We start from the raw sequence: 23,367 nt of genomic DNA on the forward strand, positions 1-23,367 counted from the left end.
ATTTCATGTAAATTTAAACTAGGTTTTGTCATTATAAAAATTATTTACTGATACTATAATCTACTACCCATTTGATGGGTTAGTGATGTGTGAAAAAATAAATAAAATTTGAATAAAAATATCATTAGCTCTAAACTAAAAAAAAATCATAAAATAATTTTATACATCTAGAGTATTATCTAACTTTCTGTTAAATAAATTTGACACAGGAATTATAAGGCCCTAAAAATATATGAAAACAAAAGTGATATGTACTTTATTAATATCTCTTCTTATAGAGAAAAACAAAATACTTTAAAAAAACTTTTTTAAGAAAAAAAATTTCTCATAAATGTAGAAAAAAACCATACAAAATATAAATAAAATAACTTAACTTTCAATCTCTGTACATATAACAAATGTACTTATCAGTAAAATGAATTTAATTTCTTAAAAATCTTATTATAAAAATATAAAATGAGGTTAAACTAATTACTCTAACATTAATATTATAACTACACTGTTGTTAAAAATTTATTGTTTTACCAATCAAAAATCCCAAACATGAATGGCTGAAACAGATTAAAAATAAATTTTTTTAATGAAAGAAAAAATAGATAACTAATTTATTCCTTCACATGTTCAGTTTTTAACAGTTAATAAAAATCATGCGTTATGCAAACCTATATAGTTATATAGGTTGCATGCGTTATGCAAACCTATATAGTTATATAGGTTTGCATAACGCACAGGTTACTAACAATACAAATCTCAGCTGAAGCAGAAAACAATGATCATTCACATTGTTCCACAGCATACTTTAAATTATTCATTAAGATTTTAGAATTTAAATGGTTATAAACCCTCTATCTCTTATTGTACTTAATGATAATAGTTATTTCATTGTAAAAATACAAATAAAGTAATAATAATTTAATTATAATAAAGCAAATGGATTAAATTCAATGAGAATAATAAAAATATAAAAGTATGACATATTAGATTAAGAAAGTAAAATGTCAAAAAATATTTTTAACTACATGTTTGCAGCTAGTTCAATAATTATTAAAAAAATGATTGTCACAATATTACATAAGAACACTTCTCATAGGAATGGGCATTAGCATCAAATGTGAGAATATTATTCAGAGTATTAAACATATAGATGCAACAGGAATACAAATGAAAGTATTTTCAGTTTGGGGAGGATGAGTTTTTATGCAGGAAGTATAATTAGAAAGTAAATTCTAAGAATTATACATATATAAAATAATATACACCAACAGATGTATAAAAAAATATATTTCATAAGAATAATAAAAGGTAGCCACAACTTGAAACTTAACGTTTCAGTTATGCCTTAAAAATAAGGCATAAAAATAGTGAAAATTTTGCTTTTAAGCAACACATTTGCTTTTGTCCCAAAAGGTTCAATAAAATTGGACAGTTAGTATTTTATATTATTTGATTGCGTCTATTAAACTTATGTTTTAAGAATTTATAACAGTAAATAATTTTCACTGGTAATCTGTTTATATCTTGTGGAACAAAGATTATTATTTGTTTTGTGGATGTTGGGAATGGCCCTGTTGTATAACTATCATGAAGAAGCAAGAAGGTAAATGAGGAAACACTTTCTGCAAACTTGTTAGAAAATGGTGCTACTTTTTACATTTCAAAACAAAGATAGAAATAATTATGTGACAAGCACAATACCCAAAGCTTAAAAAGACATAATCAAAGGTCTATCTCAAATGGGTATTTCAAATAAAACTGGCATCTTAAATGGTGTAAAAGTAATTTTATTAGACTTTTAGTCGAAATGTCTGTAACAATGCTGTTATTAGTTGGATAAATTATCTCTGTTAATGCTGTAAAACATTCAGTTCCTAAAATTAGACAAGAAGGAATTTTAATAATATCAAAGCCACAATTTTATTATACTTTTAATGACAGAAGCAATATCGGCACACTTTTAAAGAAATGTAACAATTTTTTGAAGAGATTGTTTTCTGTTACTATCACCTCAACTAACCATAGCAATCAAGAATTAATTGAAACATGGTTAAAAAGTTAATTTCTAAATATGATTAAAATAAACGTGGCATATTCCCTCTTTTCCATGCTTTATTTGTTTTTCATCTTACATTTTCTGCAGAGGAACTATTTCAAGTTTAAATAACAATGATCACACAAAGGACAAACATAAATATGATTAAAACATATCCCAAAGTTAGAACCTCCTCTCAATTATGCTGGTATTCATTTCTGTAACTACCAGTTCAGTGATTTAAGGTAATTGGTAGTTTTACAAATGTGCAAAACAAGAAACTAGTGTTCTGTAAAGGAATTTCAATGACAGATTCTTCCCACTGTGTGTAAATTTGTTAATTTATACACAATGATTATCATTTTTTTTTATCAAATCTTTTTTTATTGTTCAATTCAATATTGCATTACCATATATGATGTATTTCTTAGTATTCATTGTAACTAACAAGTCACCAGGGTCATGGGTTTAAGTTTAAGTGACTGTGATGTGGAAAAAATTAAGAATAAATAAATTCAATGTTAAAAATATAGTTTTCTACATTCTTATAATAACGTCATATGTAAAGACTAATACAGGTTCTACAAGTTAATGTACCACATCTTGTTTAAGGTCTAGATTTCTAATATTTGACAATGGGTGAATGAGTTTAATGAAAAAAGTTATACTAAAAGAAGAAACAATTGTTTAACTAACTTGAGAATAGTGATACCACAGTAGAATAATCACTCTCAATCTCAGTGGGATAATCTATGAAATATCCATTATATTTTATGAAAACATAAGATAAAATGTAAATATATAAAATTATATTTTATGAAGTATCCATGAAAATATAATGAAATTGTAAGAGCTGATATACCATGTTTAATAATCTGGTTCCTGCAGAATAGTGAATTATAGATTTAATCACGACTGGTGATTTCATATTGTGGAAACTGCCACTCACAGTAAACTGTCTAATTAATAAAAATATGATGTAATGCTTAAAAAGTAATGCTTAAAGTAAACCACAACAAATGAACAAATGTAGCATTATCAAGATGCATTTGTAGAACAAATGTAGCATTATCAAGATACATTAGTTATATGGGTCAGGTTCAATAAAGGTAAAGTCTAGAATAGTTATGAAAAATACATATTAATGAAAGGTCCATAGCAGATATACGAGGTGCGACAATAAAGTAATGAGACTGATTTTTCTTTGCAAGATGTGGCAACCCTAGAGCTTGCATAGGCACACCATCTTTGACCTTGGTCTATAAGCTACTTCTAGTCCAAGCGGCACATTGATGCAACTGCTCAGTTGTGAGTTGTGCTGTAATAAGTGAACACGTGTTTGTGTCTCTCGTTACAGAAATGAAACCGCAAAATATTGCGCAACGGTATGCCATTTCTTTTTGCGCTAAATTGGGTGAAAATGCGACAACTTATGGTTAGCTTCAGAAGGCTTTTGGAGAGAAGGTTATGTCAAGAGCTCAAGTTTTTCGGTGGCATAAAATTTTTAGTGAAGGCAGAATGAACGTTGAAGATGAAGACCGCAGTGGACAACCATCAACCTCACGGACAGATGTCAACTTGACCAGGGTGCGTGAAATCGTACGATCTGATCGAACATTATCCGTGAAAATGATTGCAGAAGAACTCAACATCAATCGAGAAACGGTTCGTCTAATATTAACTGAAGATCTTGGTATGAGAAAGATTTGTGCAAAAATGGTCCCCAAAAATCTCACACAACAATAGTGAGAAACATGGAAAAATGTGGCAGCCGATCTGTTACAGCAAACGGAAATCAATCCAGATTTGTTGAGCCGTGTTATCACTGGTGATGAAGGTTGGTTTTTTCAATACGATCCAGTGACAAAACACCAAAATTCACAATGGTGCTCAAAGGGATCACCCAGACCAAAAAAAGCTCGCATGTCAAAGTCAAAAGTGAAATGCATGCTTGTGTGTTTCTTCGATTCCAAGGGAATTGTTCATAAAAAGTGGGTGCCTCCTGGACAAACAGTTAACCAATATTTCTACAAAGAAATTTTAGAAAGACTTCGTAAACGAGTTCGTGTCCGTGCCAACATTGCTGATAATTGGATTCTGCATCACGATAATGCGCTATCCCATACTGCTCTGTCAGTACAGCAATTTTTAACCACAAAACAAATTTCTGTACTACCACAGCCACCTTATTCACCAGATATCGCTCCGTGCGACTTTTTTCTATTTCCAAGAGTCAAAATGGCGGTCAAGGGACACCATTTTCAAACAACACAAGATGTCCAAAAAGCTGTCACGAGGGTCTTGGAGGATATTACAGAAGCTGAGTTCCAGAAATGCTACCATCAATGGCAGAAGCGCTGGAATAAGTGTGTGCAATCAGAGGGGAACTACTTTGAAGGAGACAACACTAAACATGACTAAAACGGTAAGCAACATTTTTTTTCACATCAGTCTCATTACTTTATTGTCGCACCTCGTATAGCTTGCTACTCAGCCTAAGTGCTACACAATACGAATGAAGATTTTACTAACTTAATAAGTAGTTTTCTAGTGCATTCATTTATTCTAATAACTGACTAACTGTTCACTAGATCTGAATTAAATTAAGATTTCAATTTTAAAGGTTTTTTTAACTAAAAAAAATGACTTTCAGCAACATTTTTAAAATACCTTAATATATAATATGGAATACATAATAGAACATCACTACATAATATGGAAGTAAACTTAAAAACCCATAGTAACAGAGGTTTATTAAATTATTATTATTACGCCTAACTAGCAAGGATAGAAAAATAAATAAAACACGCTCATACAATAAATAACTGGTATAAATGTTATTTAATAAAAACAAAATAAATAAATAAATATACAAAGAGTATATATAGTATTTAATGATACATTTTTTAAATCTATAAAACTCTATTCCTATATAACAAAAATATTAATATAATATTGGTTCTGAAAATAAACAGATTTATTAGAATATACAATATATTATGTTATGCAATAAAGCAAATTTATAATAAAAAATACATAAAACAGGCTATTAACCCTTTCACTGCCTGCTTCTACGGTGAAATATGGTAATTGAATAATACTTTTTGTGTTTAATTCAATGTAAAAAAAAAATCAATATAATGAAAGCAACAGTATTTGAGAATAAAAATAACATTAAAAATATTTTCATCTTCATTTTCATTCTTTGAGCATTTGTTTAGTTTCAATAACTTTTTAATATGAATATAATTATACTTCTTTCCTACTCATGCACACAAAAACACATCTAATTTAAATTCTCACACAACAAACATAAAAAAACATGCACTTTAACAGTTACAAAATATGCTTTCTTTTTGCCTAAATTCTAGACAGTACAAACATTTTTTTAAATATTTTAGGTAATTCATGTAAGAAAAAATAGGTGAATCATCTATTAAAAAATATCAACAAATCAAATCCAACCTTAGGATTCATATGTACTGGAAGTAAATAGGATTTAACAGATTTTTTAACAAAGATAATTTCTTGGTTCAACATTTTTAAATACGGCAGTAAAAAGGTTAAATATGATACAGGTGTATTATGCATATGACTGGAATAATTATGAATTAATTGCTAACAAAGATTTTATAGCAAAAATTATTTTACAAATATAACAATATACAATACATAAAATATTTTCATGCAATAAACTATGTTCCAACATTTTTTTTTTTTTACTTTTATTGAATTTAAATTGTATTAATATTTTATTTTAATTCAATCATACAATGCTTACTATTCACTGTCGAAATAAAAAAAACAAAGAGAACTTCCTGATTCTAGGAAAAACATTCACTTTTCCTAGACAATAAAGGGGTTCTTTTTTTTTAAAAGAAACATCAATAATTAAATTTACAAAAAAAAGAAGAAAATAATAGATTCATATTTTATACACATTTTATATACATATTATTAAAATGCTGAAAGGTAGTCAATATCAAGATACCAATTTTATTTTATTTTTTAAAGAACAAATATTAAAAATATATTCAATTATTATACTTTTTACCCAATTCTTTTTTTTCTAACTTCACAAATCAAATGTACAAATTAATAATTAGATTAACAAGTCTATACACAGGTTCACCGACAATTTTAGGTATTAATAATAACTTGTGCTACGTATAAAAAAACTCCAGGCCTTGAACATTTATAAAGATTTCATTAAAAAAAGCACATTTACCTGCAAATGTAATACATAATTTTGGCAAATGAAAATCAACTAACATGTTTTTATTTAGCTTAACTTTACATAATATGATACACTGTTTGGATCTAGTGAATCATAGACTAAGAATATTCTGTTCATATACTCCAAGACTGTTTATAAACAAATTGAAATAAAAGAAAATATGATGTGGTTTATTACAATATCATATTATAATCAAATGCTTAATTTCATTAGTAATTTATACTTGTACAAAATGCATTAAAAACAAAAAAAATAAAAATAGAATAAATTGGTTAATGCAACTCGGGTCTGAACCTGTAATTATTAAATTAAACATTATGAGTAAAATTAAGGCAATCAATGGAAGCCTACTTTTTCTTCAATCATAGGAGTAAGTACTGGTTAGAATCAGTTTTAAAGCAATTTTGGTTTTAAATAATTCAAGAACTAGATATGGATATTATTAAATTTGTGTTTTTATTAATTTTTAATGGTATATTATTTTCCATACTTTCATTGAAACAAAAAAAAGAATTCCTTATATAAGACTTTATTTTACTTTATACTGCACCTAATTTACAGATTGCACAAAGAAAAAACAAATCTACAGGTAGTGCACATTAATCTAAGGTGAAGTGTTATGATAATTGTAGACAAACCCATTAAATGTAAACACATGCAAATCAATTAAGGAGAAGAATATTTAAAAGGTATGCAGTGTTTTAACTGATTATTTTTAATTTAGGAACAAGATAATGGCAACTTTAAATATAAATAATCACAGTAGAAAAACAAACACTTAATACATTTTCTGACAATCTGAGCTTCTAATAGAGTAGATGATTTTTGCTGACTGACAGATATGACAGAAAGGTAAACAAAAATCAATCAATTTACCAATGTAATACGACAAGCTTTGTAACTTACACTGTGTATACTGACATACTAGTCTTGGATAGCTAAATATTATCGTTCAGTTTGCATGAATTTTAAAACTGAAAAATTTATTAAAATCCTAAATTATAGATAATGCATTCCCTACCTTCTTTTTAAAAAACAAAATATTACAAAAAACAACAGAATCTACTTAAACAGTTCATAATATTAATCATGAACCTTTAAAATATTTTTAATAAAAAAACTACTGATTATTTTTTTTTATTCTAGATCATTATTAATGATCTATTAATGCATTTTACTTCTAAATCATAATGGTGTCCAGAAGACAATTATCTAGATATATTTACATTAACCTAATAAAATAAATCTGGAAGCAGTTTTATAAACTTCAAAATAAAAAAATTAAATGAAATTTATATCAAAGATCTAACTTTAGGCTATTTTGTAACTGTTTTATTTACACATTAACAGGCATTTCTTAAAAAAATATTAACAATTTTGAAATTGTTTTTTTTTCCAGAATAATTAGGAACATATAAAGTTTAAACCTATATTTATTTTTAAAAAAAGAAAATAAATCTTAGATAATAAAAATAAATGAAAGAAACTAATGACTAGAGGAGTTTTAATAAAAAATCAAATAATATTCTACATTATAACATTAAATATATAATATAATATATCTGTATATAATATTACAGATTACATTAACCATAACCCTTCTTTCCAAGAAGTTGCTTATCAGAATATAAACACAAAGCTACCTGGTTTGTCGATAAATTTAGAGCTATCAAATTACATATGAATGATGGAAAATGGGTCTCCTATGCAATATATAATTCATGAAATAATTTTAAATTCATGAATAAAAAATTGCAAATAACTAGACAGTGGAATTACAATTTTTGTTGAACTACAGTAGTTAAATCAATAATTGCTCAGATTATCAGAATCTTATATTTTTTCTTATTTAATTTGCTGATGACAAAAGAATATTTTTGAAAAGTACAACTAACATTAATTAAAATAAATGCCAGTTATATCTAAATGGAAGATACATGACATTTTTTCACATTCTAATATTCAGAAGTATTACTTATTATTTACACTTTATAAACTTTCTTTCCTCCTGATAAAAGTAATCACTAATACTGAATGGATCTCGTCTCTAGAAATGTCCAACAAAGTTGCAATGAATTAATAAAATACCAAATCACACTATAAACATTTTTCAGTAGTTTGTTGGGTTTTTAATTAAAAAAAAAATTGAAACTGAACTGAAACAACTGTCAACATTTTTCTTTTAGTTTTAATTTTTCAATGTGGAAAGAATACATAAAACATATAGACATACATTACAAAATTAAAAATGTGTTACTGGACCATACTGTAAATTAAGATAAAAATACATACTAACAATAGTTCACATTAAAATTCACAATATCAGGAACACACACAATTGTAAATAACATGTAAGAGGTGCATAAAATTTTAGTTAAATAAATGAGAAAATACAGCATTATAAAAAAATACTTTGATACTAGCTGTTCAAATAACAATAAATTAAATAAAGTAATTAAATAAAAGAAGTTTAAAGAGACAGAAGAAATTATTAACAACAAAGCTACCTCATACAAACAAAATGCAAGTCTACCTAAAATTATTATTATATTTATTCCATTCTTTATATTTCATATAGATTAGAACAAAATAACTGCAACTTCATAAGGCATCTTTCTATAATACTCTTAAGTTAAAAAATGAAGAGCTCAGTATAAATCACAAATTTAATGTGGTTACACATGCATGCACAAACACATGCGTGCACACATTTGAGGGTCATAGATACAAAACTCAATTTCTTTTTTTTTTCAAAATTGACTTAGCAAGTGCTATCTTGCTCGTTGAACTCACCCATCTGATATAAATAAATGTTTCACAATTCACTTTATTTTTAATTACAAAAACTAATTTTTTTCAAAGGTCACATTCTCATAAGAATAATGTCATAAAACTCACAATTTCCACATTTACTGTTAGTAAGGTATTGCATGAGAAATCCAATACGGCTGACCTACTGGAGAATTTTAACATTGTTTCACTGGTATTATTGTGTTGTTTATGAGAGTACTTTGTAAGGAAAACATATTCTTATTTTTTCTGTTTAGCCTCCAGAACTACCGAAAGGTATTACTTCAGAGGATGAATAAAGATGACATGCATGGATGTAAATGAAGTGTAGCTTGTACAGTCTCAGGTTGAACATTCCTGAGATGGTTAATTGAAACCCAACTACCAAAGAACACCGGTATCCAAGATCTAGTATTCAAATCTGATAAAAGTAACTGCCTTTAAAAGGATTTGAACCTTAGAACTCTCAACTTTGAAATCATCTGATTTGCGATGAGTTCACCACTAGACTAGGTGGGTTTGTGTAGAAAACATATTAGTGTAGCTTTAAGATTACCTTTTTCATTTAATAATATATTAACTTTTTCTTTTAATAATATTAAAATGGAACAACTTTATACCATGTAAAGATGGTGAACCAACAAGAAAGAAGAGAAAGACCCACCCAAAAAATTGAAAGAGAAACAAAGGCAAGGTTCTGAGGTAAGTATGCTTAGTTAACTTACTGTGTATCTTTTATTTATAATTGTTATTTACAATATAAAACACTCACTATTTGATTTTGTCAGTGGCTATTCCAGTTATTCCCTTTTGTTAATAATTTAGTTAAGAAGCTGAAACCATCATATAGAAATCAACTTTGTAAATTCCAGTGTCATGAAAAGATCAAAAACGATTACTAACATGCAGCCTGCATTAATGGAAAAAAGAAATGCAGGCAAATCAGAAAAGAAAGAAAATGTTAGACTATTTATTTTTAAAAAAAATTATGGAAGTAATTGAAGGGAAATGGAATCTTTACAACTATACAAGGTGATTATTGATGAAACAGCTGTTGGAGGTAATGATGGTGAAAAGGAAATAATTGAACAATGATTTGAAATACCAGCTTTAACAACACCTAACAACACAGAATAATTCTAATTTTTTTTTCTTTAATTAATGTTGATAAAACAAGTGCCACATTTTAAAAATATAGCTTTACTTATTTAGGTACAGTTATTGATACTCTTTGACTAGTTACTAGTTACTAGTAGTATGTAAAAAAATTACATAAAAAATAATTTATTTTACAAGCGTCACATTGATTGTGTATTATTTGCCGCACAAAACTGACTAGTTGGTTAACATTACATTGTCCAAGATTTTTATAATATTATTTCTGGCAGTATAATTGACACCGGTCTCTTTAAGACCGGTTCAAAATATTAATGCTCTTCAGCATGTAACAGTTGGTTCCTGTAGAATCTGATATTTTTCTTCTCGATTTAGGTAATGAATGATGTTTGAGTGAATGCCACCTCACCTCTGCATCCAATATTATTCAGTTTGTGGATTATCAGTAAATGCAGAAGATTATTCTGCTGTTATCTGACTATTATGTCCTGTGCTATATGAGCCAACTGTTGTTATAACATCACAGTCTTGTTCAGCATTTTGTCTAGATTGTTTCACATTCTGATTAGTTACAACTAGCTGCTGTCCAAATTCAGGGTTTGGTTAGTGACTATCAGCAGTCTACTGAAATTCTCCCTTTTGTTTTTCATGATCAAACACTGTCCAGTTTTACGCAGTGATGGCAAACCAAGTGTGTAAATTTCATTGCATCTGGTTTTTTTAGAATGCAAATTGGCGCATATAAACCAGGTTAGGAAATATAAATTGCCTACAGCTGCCAATTAGATGGTATTTCAAGGAAGTCTATGGAACAATGTCCTTTAATGTTTTCCAAATATACTTCTGTTCTTCAGCTATGTTAACTAATACTGCTTGGCAAGAATTTTTGTAATTTAAATAGTTTGCAACATCATGAGCTTTAAACCAAAATTCATCTGTCATTCTAGAACTCAAGAAATAAATCAAATTGAATATATTGCACTGCATAAACTGTTGGAGGGTACTGATTGGAAAACAGTTTTTGAGCAGGTAAATTTGTCAGGTGCATATGATGTTTTGTCACATATTTAAAAAAAAAAAACATTGTCAATCTGTTTATGTAAAAAGAAAATCATTAGGTATAAAGTTAATAAAAAATTGAAAAAATCACCCATAATATTAGATTATTGAGGCATTTTTATCATTTTTCAAATAATTTAAAAGAGGATATGAATATGTATAAAGATAGTTATTATTTGAATTTATTTAGTGAAAATGAAAGTGATGTTATGAAGCAATGGTTAACTGTTAATAAAATTCTAGGTTTAGAGTCCAAGACTAGGCAAATGAATAAGATACGAGCTTACGAGAAGCCCTGTGATTTTATATCTGATTCTGAAAAAATTGCTGAAGAATTTAATGCATTTTGTATAAGGGTAATTTCTTTATTAAAGAATAATTTACATCATGATATAAATTTTGATGCCGAAGAATTAAAAAGCGTTTTTCCTAGAGTAGAAGTCAAATTCTATTTTCCTTGCACCTAAAGATATTACTGAAATTTCTGGAAAAATAAAATCATTGAATTCAAATAAGAGTCCTAGAATATTATTTTTGGAATCTCAGCATTTTTACTTAAAATCATCTGTAAACACATAGCACCTATTTTAACGTATATTACTAATTTCAGTTTTGAAAATTTCTCCAATTATTGAAGACTGCAGTTGCGATTCCATTATTTAAGAAAGGTGAAGATGCAGATATAAATAATTATAGGCAAATTTCATTACTTTCACGCTTTTAAAAATTATAAAAAAACTTTCAAATTTTTTAGTTAAAACCAATATGGCTTTATTGAAGGTAAATCTACAAAGGATGTCTGTTAAATTTTTTTTTCCAATGTCTTTGACTGATTAAATTTGGGTTCAACTGTTGCTGGAATTTTTGTGAGTATTGTAAAAGCATTTGATTATGTTAACCTAATATATGCTGCAAAAATTTATGATTTTGGTATTATGGATATAGCACTGGACTGGTTTAGAAACTATATATATCAGGTAGAGCGCAATGTGTAAGGGTAAAGAATTATTTGAGTCCATGTTCAGCTATTTCACGTGGTGTGTGACAGGGTTCAGTGCTTGTTCTAATTATGTTTATAATACATATAAATTATCTTTGTTCAGAAAATCCATTTGGACTTTTTTCATGTTTTGCCGATGATACAGCATTGTGTTATTCAGCTAGAAATATCGATGAACTTAGATTTTGAATGCAGAGTGATTTAAAATCATCAAAAACTGTGGTTTGTGGCTAATAGGATGGCACTGAGTACAAAAACTAAATTTATTCATTTTAATTTTAGAAACAAACAGGAACATTTTTGTAATATCTATTATAAGGGTAAAAATTGTCTTCAGAAAAGGGTTGATGGAATTTGTATTCATTGTAAGGATAGAAAAGGTTTCTATTATTAAATATCTGGGTGTTTATATCAATGAGAATTGTACTTGGAAAGAGGATATCAATTTGGTTAAGATGCATGTGTACAAGGCTTTTGTGTAAAATTTATTTTTTAAAGTTTATTTTCTCAGTTTCTGTTCTGAAATTACATTACGCTTTGGTAAACAGTAAATTGCAATATGGAATAAGTGGGTAACTATTGCTCAACAATAAAACCAATTGTGACTAAAAAAAAAAAAAAAAAAAAAAAAAAATAATTAGGGAGATCTGTAGAGTGAGAAGCTGTCAACATACTTTTCTCCTGTTTACAGACCTGGGTATAGTTCTACTTAGTCATCTTTTTATTTTCCATGTTATGCATACTTTCTTCATTAGGGAAGAGCAGACAATTGCAAATTTCCTTGTTTATTTGGTCAGGTTGCGATCAAAGAATATGTTAGTTACATCACAGCAAACTTTGAGGTTTATAAAAGATTTTTTACGTATGCCGCACCAAGCATTTTTCAATAAACTCCCCCTGTACATTACAATTAATTTGAAGGAATTCTTTAAGGAGCTTAAAGTTTGGTTCTTTCTATTTGATGAAGATTTTAAAGATTTCTTGTGGCAGGTTTGAGTTGAATTTAGGAATGCGGGGAATTCATTGTGTGGTAGTCAGGAGCTGAATTTTCTTATAAATTATGGAGTGAGTAATGCTAACTTTATTATTAATTTCTTTTTGTATTTTTTTTCATTTGCCATCTACCTGCTCTTTGAATAGTTCTGAATGTGCTTCAACACAATTTTCTTCATTCATAAAGTATCTAACCACCTTTTTTCACTAATGGCATGACTGCTTATTTTGCTTATTTTTTTATTTAAATGTTAAACTTTTAGCATTATATTGTATATTTTTATTTATGAATACTAGTTGTTATAGAATAATGTATAATAGTTGTACATGTAAATTTTAGTGGAAATAAAGAATTTGAATTTTCAAAAAACTTCCACAGAATTTAAATAAAACACATTGAAAGATGCATTCTTTGACTAAATTTTAAGAATATTTGTTAACAACCCTCCCAAAATCTGAGCTTTATGAACACTTTTCAACAAATAAATTAACGTTTTCATATTGTTTAACTTAGCGACTGCTGTACATTGTTTTTACGTCACACTCAGAATCTCAGCATTTTTTTGCTTAGTCTGAATTTTTTGAAATTTTAATGTGAAAATTACTTCTAAAAAAAATACAAATTACAAAAAAAATTAATTTACTAATAAGACAAAATTATAAAAAGTTACACATACCAAAATTTCTAGATGAAAGTAAAAAAATAGGGAAATTACATACTGACGAATATCTTAAACTGTACTTTCAGAACTAAAATTCACAATTCAAGATTTGTACTGAGCTCTTAACAGACAATTAATAAGGTAGTAATAATAAAAATAACAATAATAATGGCACAAGTTAAATTTACATAACATCAACAAAGAACTCACAAGGATTCCCCATTGCCATCCTGAATGACTGCCTGCTAGCAGAAAGATCATTATCACCTGCTGGTTGTGGAGGTGGTGAAGTAGTAGCTGTGGCACCAGATGATCCACTTGACCGTGAGCCTCCTGATCTACTGCGGGAATTTGATGGTTTTGCAGGCATATCAACACCACTCTCGCTAGCTCCTGAGCTGCCTCCACCACCAACACCACCTGTACCTCCAACAGACTTAACAGGCACAGAAACAGCTGTACATACCCTCGAGTGTTCTGATCCATTGCTGCTACCACCTTAATTAACAAAAAATTAATACACATTAATTAATAAAGTTTCATTTTTACTAGCAATAAAATTCTAAATGAATCTTCAAATTCAAGCAAGGAGAATAGGATTTTATGAATTTAACTTAATTTTGAGATATCAGAATCACACTATCTGTCCCTAATAATTACCTATCTCTTAAGTTTCTTTAAAACTCATTCTGTAAACATCACACTGAAAAAAATTACATGAACATAACGTAGTATTAAAATAACTTTCTTCAGGAAGCACTGGTTACAAATGAACTTTTGTGCTTACTGCTAAACAGTATCTAGTATTCCCAGTATTTTTCCCAAAATAATAACTAAATTTCAAGATCAAGTATTTCTCAAAGATTTTATCAGACACTAAATTAAGTTTAATTTTTACCTTACTAAACATAAACTATTTTCTACTGGTAAATTCCAAAGTATTTAAAATGAAATGTAAAATTTATTAATAAATTACTTTATACTCCTGAGCAAGGTAAACTGTATTACAGCACCTGTAAAGTGCTGCTCCGTGAGACATTCCTGGTATTGTATCTCAACACCAGGTATGTCTAAGGGAACAGCATGTCACAGAAAACGTGTAAAATAAATATAAATGTCAAAGACCACAGTAGAGTTCAAGAAACTGGTCCCTGTGCAAAATCATAACTACATAATTCTGGGTGAAATTTTATTTATTTACTATAAATGCAAGTATTTAAAGTGACTAATGAACAAAGAAATCAAAGTCTTATTACACACATTAGGGTTGTCCTGAAGGAAAACTTTATCAGAGTACATAATGACTCCACCACTGATGCAGTCAGTTACCTTCCTAGAGTATTTCTTTATTAGTCTGACTGAAGTTTTATAGAATCAACATCTATTCAGCTTCAAAAAAAAAAAAGAAAAAAATAACTTCAGTAATAGCATCCACTGAGCTAAAAATGAATAAATTTTAAATTAATTTTGATTAATCAATTTGGCTTTGTACATTTAAATTGTTTTAAAAAAAATTAACAACCACCTATGTTAGGTTTAACTTGAGATACACAAGCAACAGAATGCTATAATAGAATACTGCTTCAAACTGTGATAAATTAAAAATGTAGGAGTTGTTAATGAGGAGATTTTGAAAGTTACAGCAGATGTGAAAATCTAATCCTCAGAAAAAGTAAATTGCATAGGCTACAGTCTTAAAAAAATTAATTGAATTAACATGTATAAATCACAAGAATATAAATTAGAGATAGGCAGCAATATAAAAAAAAAAGCAATAAAACTTCAGAAAAAGGCTATCTAATTTCAAGATCTGAAAAGTTTTCAATTTCAGACAAACATTACCCAAAACTGATCACATTATTTTAACTAATTTAATCACATTTTAATTTATGATCACATAATTTTAACTATATGCTAGTTTCCCTAGTATGAATGTTTGTTATGTGCCACGTAACATAAAATTCCAGTAGAAATCAATTAATCCAGTAATTATGCAGTAGTTATCCAAGATGTATATTGGAACATTATCAAATCATTGTCATGAGGAATTCATGCATTAAACAAATACATTTTAAAAGTAACTGATAAAGAACAAATTCTGAATATTGAACAAAGACAGTGTAGGTGATTTAGGCAATTTGCTAAATTTAAAATGACACAGCTTAGGTAATAACTGACATTCACTCAATCTGCCAAACTGTCTTCAGCTGACATTTAACAAACCATATAGCATCAGATTAAAAAGTATTCTAAAAATTGATTTAAGCACAAGCTTCCTCAGTAACTGACATCAGCTTGTTCATTGTCTGGAAATCCTGCATGGCTGAACTACACAAAAATGACATTAATAAAGATTAGAAAAGAAACTAAACAATTTATTTGTTCCCAGCCAAGAATATCACTTTGACTTTAGCAGTAGTGTACACAAAGTGTGCTTTACAAATTGTTGTGAAGCAACACAATACCAAACTGAGCACACTAGTCCTGGTCTAAAAATTTAAAGGTCTCACAGTAGGAGGCTGCACTTATTGTCAGCATTATTGCAAAATTTTCTACCTACTTCAAAAACTAGGACACATCTGATTCCTGACATCTTGACTGTATAGTTATATCTTGCATTAAAAAAAAGAAAGAAAAATCAGATCATATTTCACAGTGACAGGCATAAATGAAGTTAAGGTCAGACACATGCATGATGATTGCAGTACTGCTGTGACATTCACAAATGATATTTAAGTTCTAAATATGCCATGCATTTACTGACTAGATGTAACCAACAGAAACAGGAGGTAAACTGAAACTTCCACCTGTTTAAAAAGTATTTCAAGGGTTTATGAAATACTTACAATACACACTAACGTCTAGCAACAACAAAATAACAATTTTGCTGTTAAATATATTAATCGACAATAAAATGAACTTTAATTTGAAGAAAATTGAATGCAATACTAAATAAATATACTTATGAATATAAATCTTGTCTTCAATGTATTTTTCAATAATAAAGGAATTCTATTAAATACAAGTTGAATAAATATTTTTGACAACAAGATAAAAAATACTGTACTAAATAAATATGAACAGACAAATACAATTTAAATTTTCATTTAATACCTGAACCACTGTGAACACTTTCTTCCCTATTAAATCCATAACTTGGAGGTTCATTGGTGTAACTAAATGGCATAGGAGCATAACCAGCAGCTGAATGAGGAAGATATGTACCAGAGTATGGCATATGTTGTGGCCAGGTAGGAGGAACTGTACTCCCACCTGGTGGAGGTAATGGTCCCACAGTATCTCTATCCATTGAAACACAATCATCATGCAGCTTCAATGTAGACATTGCTGTTTTAAAACAGAATATACTCTTGTAACATATATATACATTTTACACTTGATGTTAACTACACTGATATTTATAGGTACTATTCTAAAATTCATGTAAAACCTATAAAAATAATATTAAACATTAATTTTTTAATTTACCTTACATTTACTTAAATGATATTGACACCAACATAGACACACTGAGTAATATAGTACATAATATAAATTTGAATACACATTATTACGGTATTGATTCCAGTTATTAATTCCTGTTTGCCATTTTATGACAATTATTAATCCAAATGCGATCCTTTTTACCTGTTAAATCTATTCTTACAGCATAATTTTAAAAAAAAGATCTTTAGTGACATGGATTTGAAACAGAAACAAAAAGTAATTATTAAATCATTTTGTTAACATGTAAATAACAGTTCTTTTCAATAACTAATCTTTGGTGAAGAAAGAAGAAAAACATAGCGATGAAAGAAGTTTTCAAGTGCAATAAGTAAATTGTGTGACATGGTTAAAGATAATGTGTAAAAGTAAGGAAACCATTTTAAAGAAAAAAAAACAGAAGGTAAAAACAGAGCTTCAAACCAACTATAAAACAGATCACCATTGACAGCAGTCATCAAAGAAAATCATAACATACCTCATGATGCAACACTTTTTGGATTCTGAAGCATCAATGTTGGTAAGATTTCTGTGGTTGTAAGTTGTCACGATTATCCACAACCTAGATTGAAAATGGGCTCTACCTCATCAAAAACACCCAGTTTGTGAAAGAATTTGCATGTTTTTTTCAGAATCATAGGCAACATTCCAAATTAGTGGGGCACTTTACAATAATAATGGCACTACACCTCCCAAATACAAAGTTCAACTATAGATCATCATATATATGATTGTCTTTTAAGTTATTAAAGGGTGATTTTACTTGATTCCTTGAGTACACAACAATAAAGAACAACAATCAGTACCTGCATCAAGAAAGAAGCCATGTATAATAAAAAGGTCACACAAGCGAATGATATTTGAAGGCAGAAACTGTCAGCTTGAGGAATGAAAAAATGTGAAGAGATGGATAAAACAATCTGATTTTCCAAGTCAATTGCTCTTAGATAAACACATGCAGATGAGCACACAATGTGCATGACACCAGTAATGCTGGGAGAAGGCCAATTACAAATTATATGTGTTCCAAATTCTTGGGACACAGCACATTTGAAGTTCTCTCACTCTTGACTGACTACCCTGAAGGTATGATAATATACAATATTTTATGTAAAGTTGATGCTTTACTCTGTTTATAAGTTCTAATAAACAACACAACCTGGCCTAGTCATCCACGGATATAAAAAGTTCACTCATTACATGAACAAGAAACACCTACCTAAGAAACACCTAACTACCTTCTAAAGTAACAGAGCTGTACATGCTGTTTATAATAAATATATATTTTATGAGGTGTGTTCAAAAAGTAACGAAAATTTTGAAATTTTACGAGTTGTATTAGTCCGATTCTTGGGATTTTTTGGTTGTATTGGTAAACATGTCTGAAAAGTATAGTATCTGTACACTTTTAGCTATACTGGATGGTTAGTCTGTTGTCAGTTGTCAACAGGATAACACGTGTTTTGGTATGATAGGCAATTTTCTATTTTAATAAATAATGGATCTCCTTCTATGAATCATAAGCCTTGCCGCTGATGAGGGCTCAGTGATACGGAGTAGCTGGACCGAAGGTGCAACCAAATCGGAGAGGCATCTGTTGAGAGCCAGACTAAGGAATGATTCCTGAAAGAGGGCAGCAGCTCTTTCAGTAGTTGTTAAGGGCATAAGTCAGGACGACTTAAACGGCCATATCAACATCACTCGGTCCTCTGAGTACTGCGCAGCTGAAAGCAATGGAAAACTACAGCTGCTTTTTTTCCAAGAAAATGTAGCTCTGCATTTTCATATAGCAATGATGGAGGCACCCTCCTTGATAAAATATTCTGGAGGTAAACTAGCCCTCCGTTCGGATCTCCGGGTGGGGACTACTAAGGAAGGGGTCACCAGAAAATTAAAAAATAACATTCTATGAGTCAGAGTGTGGAATTGGTAGGTTAGAAAATTTAAAGAGGGAAATGGATAAGATAAATGTAGATGTAGTAGGAATTAGCGAGGTTCAGTGGGAAAAGGAAAACGACTTTTGGTCAGTTGATTTTAGAATAATTAACTCAGCTTCAAATAATGGGCAGACAGGAGTAGGTTTCGTAATGAACAAGAAGATAGGGAAGAGAGTAGAGTATTTCAAAATGCATAGCGATAGAATCATTGTAATAAGGATAAAATCAAAACCTAAACCGACAACAATTGTTAACGTCTATATGCCTACAAACGCCCATGATGATGATGAGGTAGAGTGTGTATACAAAGAGATTGATGAAGCAATTAAACACGTAAAAGGAGATGAAAATTTAATAATAGTTGGAGATTGGAATGCAAGCATTGGAAAAGGCAAGGAAGGAAATATAGTGGGTGAATACGGGCTGGGCAAAAGGAATGAAAGAGGGGACCGACTTATAGAGTTTTGCACGAAGTATAATTTAGTAATTGCCAACACCCAATTTAAAAATCATAATAGAAGAATATACACTTGGAAAAAGCCAGGCGATACTGCAAGGTATCAGATAGATTATATCATGGTTAAGCAAAGATTTAGAAATCAACTCGTTGACTGCAAAACTTACCCTGGAGCAGACATTGTTAGCGACCATAATTTGGTGATAATGAAATGTATATTGGGGTTTAAAAACCTAAAGAAGAAAAGATGTCAAGCTAAATCGGTGGAATTTAGAGATGCTTGAAGAGGATGTAAAGAAGATTTCTGAGGAGGACATCGCAAGAGGTCTGAGTAAAAACAAAGTAGAAAATGTAGAAGAAGAATGGGAGAATGTTAAAAAGGAAATTCTTAAATCAGCAGAAGCGAACATAGGCGGAACAAAGAGAACTGATAGAAAACCTTGGATTTCCGACAATATATTGCAGATGATGGATGAATGTAGAAAATATAGAATGCTACTGATGAAGAAAGTAAAAGGAACTATAGACAATTAAGAGATACTATAAACAGGAAATGCAAACTAGCAAAAGAAGAGTGGATTAAAGAAAAGTGTTCAGAAGTGGAAAGAGAAATGAACATTGCTAAAATAAATGGAGCATACAGGAAAGTTAAGGAAAATTTTGGGTTACATAAATTAAAATCTAATAATGTGTTAAACAAAGATGGTACACAGATTTATAATACAAAAGGCAAAGTTGATACATGGGTGGAATACACTGAAGAGTTATATGGAGGAAATGAATTAGAAAATGGTGTTATAGAGGAAGAAGAGGAAGTCGAAGACAATGAAAGGGGAGAAACAATACTGAGATGTGAATTTAAGAGAGCATTAAAAGATTTGAATGGCAGGAAGGCTCCTGGAATACATGGAATACCTGTAGAATTATTGCGCAGTCCAGGTGAGGAAGTGATTCATAGATTATACAAACTGATGTGTATTATTTATGAAAAAGGGGAAGTTCCACCGGACTATAAAAAGAGTGTTATAGTCATGATATCGAAGAAAGCAGGAGCAGATAAATGTGAAGAATACAGAACAATTAGCATAACTAGCCATGCTTCAAAAATCTTAACTAGAATTCTGTACAGAAGAAGTGAGAGGAGAGTGGAAGAAGTGTTAAGAGAAGACCAATTTGGTTTAAGAAAAAGTATAGGGACAAGGGATGCAATTTTTGGCCACAGAATAATATTAGAAGGAAGATTAAAGAAAAACAAACCAAAATACTTGGCATTCATAGACCTAGAAAAGGCATTCGATAACGCAGACTGGAATAAAATGTTGAGCATTTTAAAAAAATTAGGGTTCAAATACAGAGATAGAAGAACGATTGCTAACATTTACAGGAACCAAACAGCAACAGTAATAATGGAAGAACATAAGAAAGAAGCCGTAATAAGAAAGGGAGTCCTTTTTAATCTTTACATAGAACTAGCAATTAATGATGTCAAAGAACAATTTAGATCCGGAGTAACAGTACAAGGTGAAAAGATAAAGATGCTACGATCTGCTGATGATTTAGTAATTCTAGCTGAGAGTAAAAAAGATTTAGAAGAAACAATGAACGGCATGAATGAAGTCCTATGCAAGAAATACTGCATGAACGTAAACAAGAACAAAATGAAAGTAATGAAATATAGTAGAAATAATGAAGATGGACCACTGAATGTGAAAATAGGAAGAGAAAAGATTATGGAGGTAGAAGAACTTTGTTATTTGGGAAGTAGAATTACAAAAGATGGACAAAGCAGGAGTGACATAAAATGCCAAATAGCACAGGCGAAATGAGCTTACAGTCAGAAATATATTTTGTTTACATCAAAAATTAATTTAAATGTCAGCACAGGCGAAATGAGCTTTCAGTCAGAAATATAATTTGTTTACATCAAAAATTAATTTAAATGTCAGGAAAAGATTTTTGAATATATATGTTTGGAGCGTCGCTCCAAGCATATATATTCAAGATATATTCAACATAGATCATCCAAGTTTCACTTCCTTATTTTTCATCGAAGGAAGTGAAATTTGGATGATCAGAGCACCTGAGAAGAAAAGATTAGAAGCTTTTGAAATGTGGTGCTGTAGGAGAATGTTAAAAATCAGATGGGTGACAAATGAAGAGATGTTGCGGCAAATCGATGACGGAAGAAGCATTTGGAAAAATATAGTTAAAAGAAGAGGCAGACTTATAGGTCACATGTTAAGGCATCCTGGAATAGTTGCTTTAATATTAGAGAGTCAAGGAAAAACCTGTAGGCAAGCAACATTTAGAATATGCAAAACAAATTGTTAGGAATGTGGGATGTAGTGGGTATACCAAAATAAAACGACTAGCACTAGATAGGGAATCTTGGAGAGCTGCATCAAACTAGTCAAATGACTGAAGACAAAAAAAAAAATAATGGATCTGAGAATTTGTATTAAATTTTGCTATAAGAATGGATAAAATATAGCAATGTTTTAAAAATCTTAAATATTGCTTTTGGTGAGTCTGCTATGAGTAAAGCAAGTGTTTACGAATGGTGTAAGTGTTTCTAAGGTTATGAAGACGATGAAGATGACGAACGTCTGGCATCCCAGCACATCAACAACCAATGAAAATGTGGATTAAGTACAGAAATGATTATGAATGATCGCCGAATCACAATCAGAGAGGTCGCTGATGATGTTGGGATATTAACCGGCTCATAACAAAATTTTTTTGGATGTTTTGGGTATGAAACATGTGACAGCAAAATTTGTTCCAAAATTGTTGAATTTCAAACAAAAACAGTGGTGAATGGAAGTTGCTCAGGTGTCGCTAAATTAAGTAAATAACGATGCAGAACTACTGAAACATGTCATAAAAGGTGATGAAACATGGGTTTACGAATATATGTTGAAACTAAGGTTCAATCATCCCAGTGGAGGCATTCTGGATCACCAAGACCAAAAAAAGCTAGAGAAGTACGGTCAAATGTGAAGGTTATGCCCACTGTGTTCTTTGATTTTAATGGCCTAGTGCATCATGAGTTCTTGCCAAAAGGTCAAATGATCAAAAAGGAATATTAAATAACGCTGTTTCTGTGAAGCAATCAGAAAAAACCCTGGATTTGTGGCAAAACAATTCATGGCTTTTTCACCACAATAATGCACCTGCTCACACTTCATTGCTGGTTTGTCAATTTTTAGCCAAAAAATAGCACTGTAATGATACCCCAGCTGTCATATTCGCCAGACAAGGCCCAATGTGACTTTTTTCTATTGAATTACAATTTATTTATGTAAGTAGGCATTTACCTGGGTTCACAAATAAGCCAACTCCTCTAGCCTTCTTAATTAAGTCACGAGTAAATTTTATATACGCTTCCTCCTCATTATTAGGTGTCACGATAAATCAGCAGATCAAAATGATTTAAATATACCCCATCCATTCAGATTCCTAATCCTGATTGATTCAATCCATATAATTAATGCAATATCTTGCAATACTCAAGTAAAAATCTTTGGTTAACCAATATCCTCCAGTCCCTTATTTATTTTAACTACCACTCTTTCCATCATGT

General features: G+C 29.8%; 1 protein-coding gene across 2 annotated transcripts in view; it reads right to left on the minus strand.

Annotated features, from left to right (window-relative positions):
- Nucleotides 1-494: 494 nt before the first annotated feature.
- The window catches only part of dsh (Segment polarity protein dishevelled), a 94,758-nt gene continuing 71,885 nt past the window's right edge, over nt 495-23,367 (minus strand). Inside the window, exons 13-15 of one of the 2 annotated variants that reach the window (XM_075366319.1) lie at nt 17,001-17,234; nt 14,097-14,384; nt 495-551 (exon numbers count right to left, since the gene is read on the minus strand). In XM_075366319.1, coding sequence (XP_075222434.1) covers nt 529-551; nt 14,097-14,384; nt 17,001-17,234 — 545 coding nt within the window. In that variant the 3' untranslated portion in view covers nt 495-528. Of the gene's footprint in view, nt 552-4,851; nt 6,258-14,096; nt 14,385-17,000; nt 17,235-23,367 lie in introns of those variants that run through there. The other variant, XM_075366310.1, reaches the window with a different exon arrangement.

Source organism: Lycorma delicatula, chromosome 1, assembly GCF_047948215.1.
Source record: "Lycorma delicatula isolate Av1 chromosome 1, ASM4794821v1, whole genome shotgun sequence".
NCBI lineage: Eukaryota > Metazoa > Arthropoda > Insecta > Hemiptera > Fulgoridae > Lycorma > Lycorma delicatula.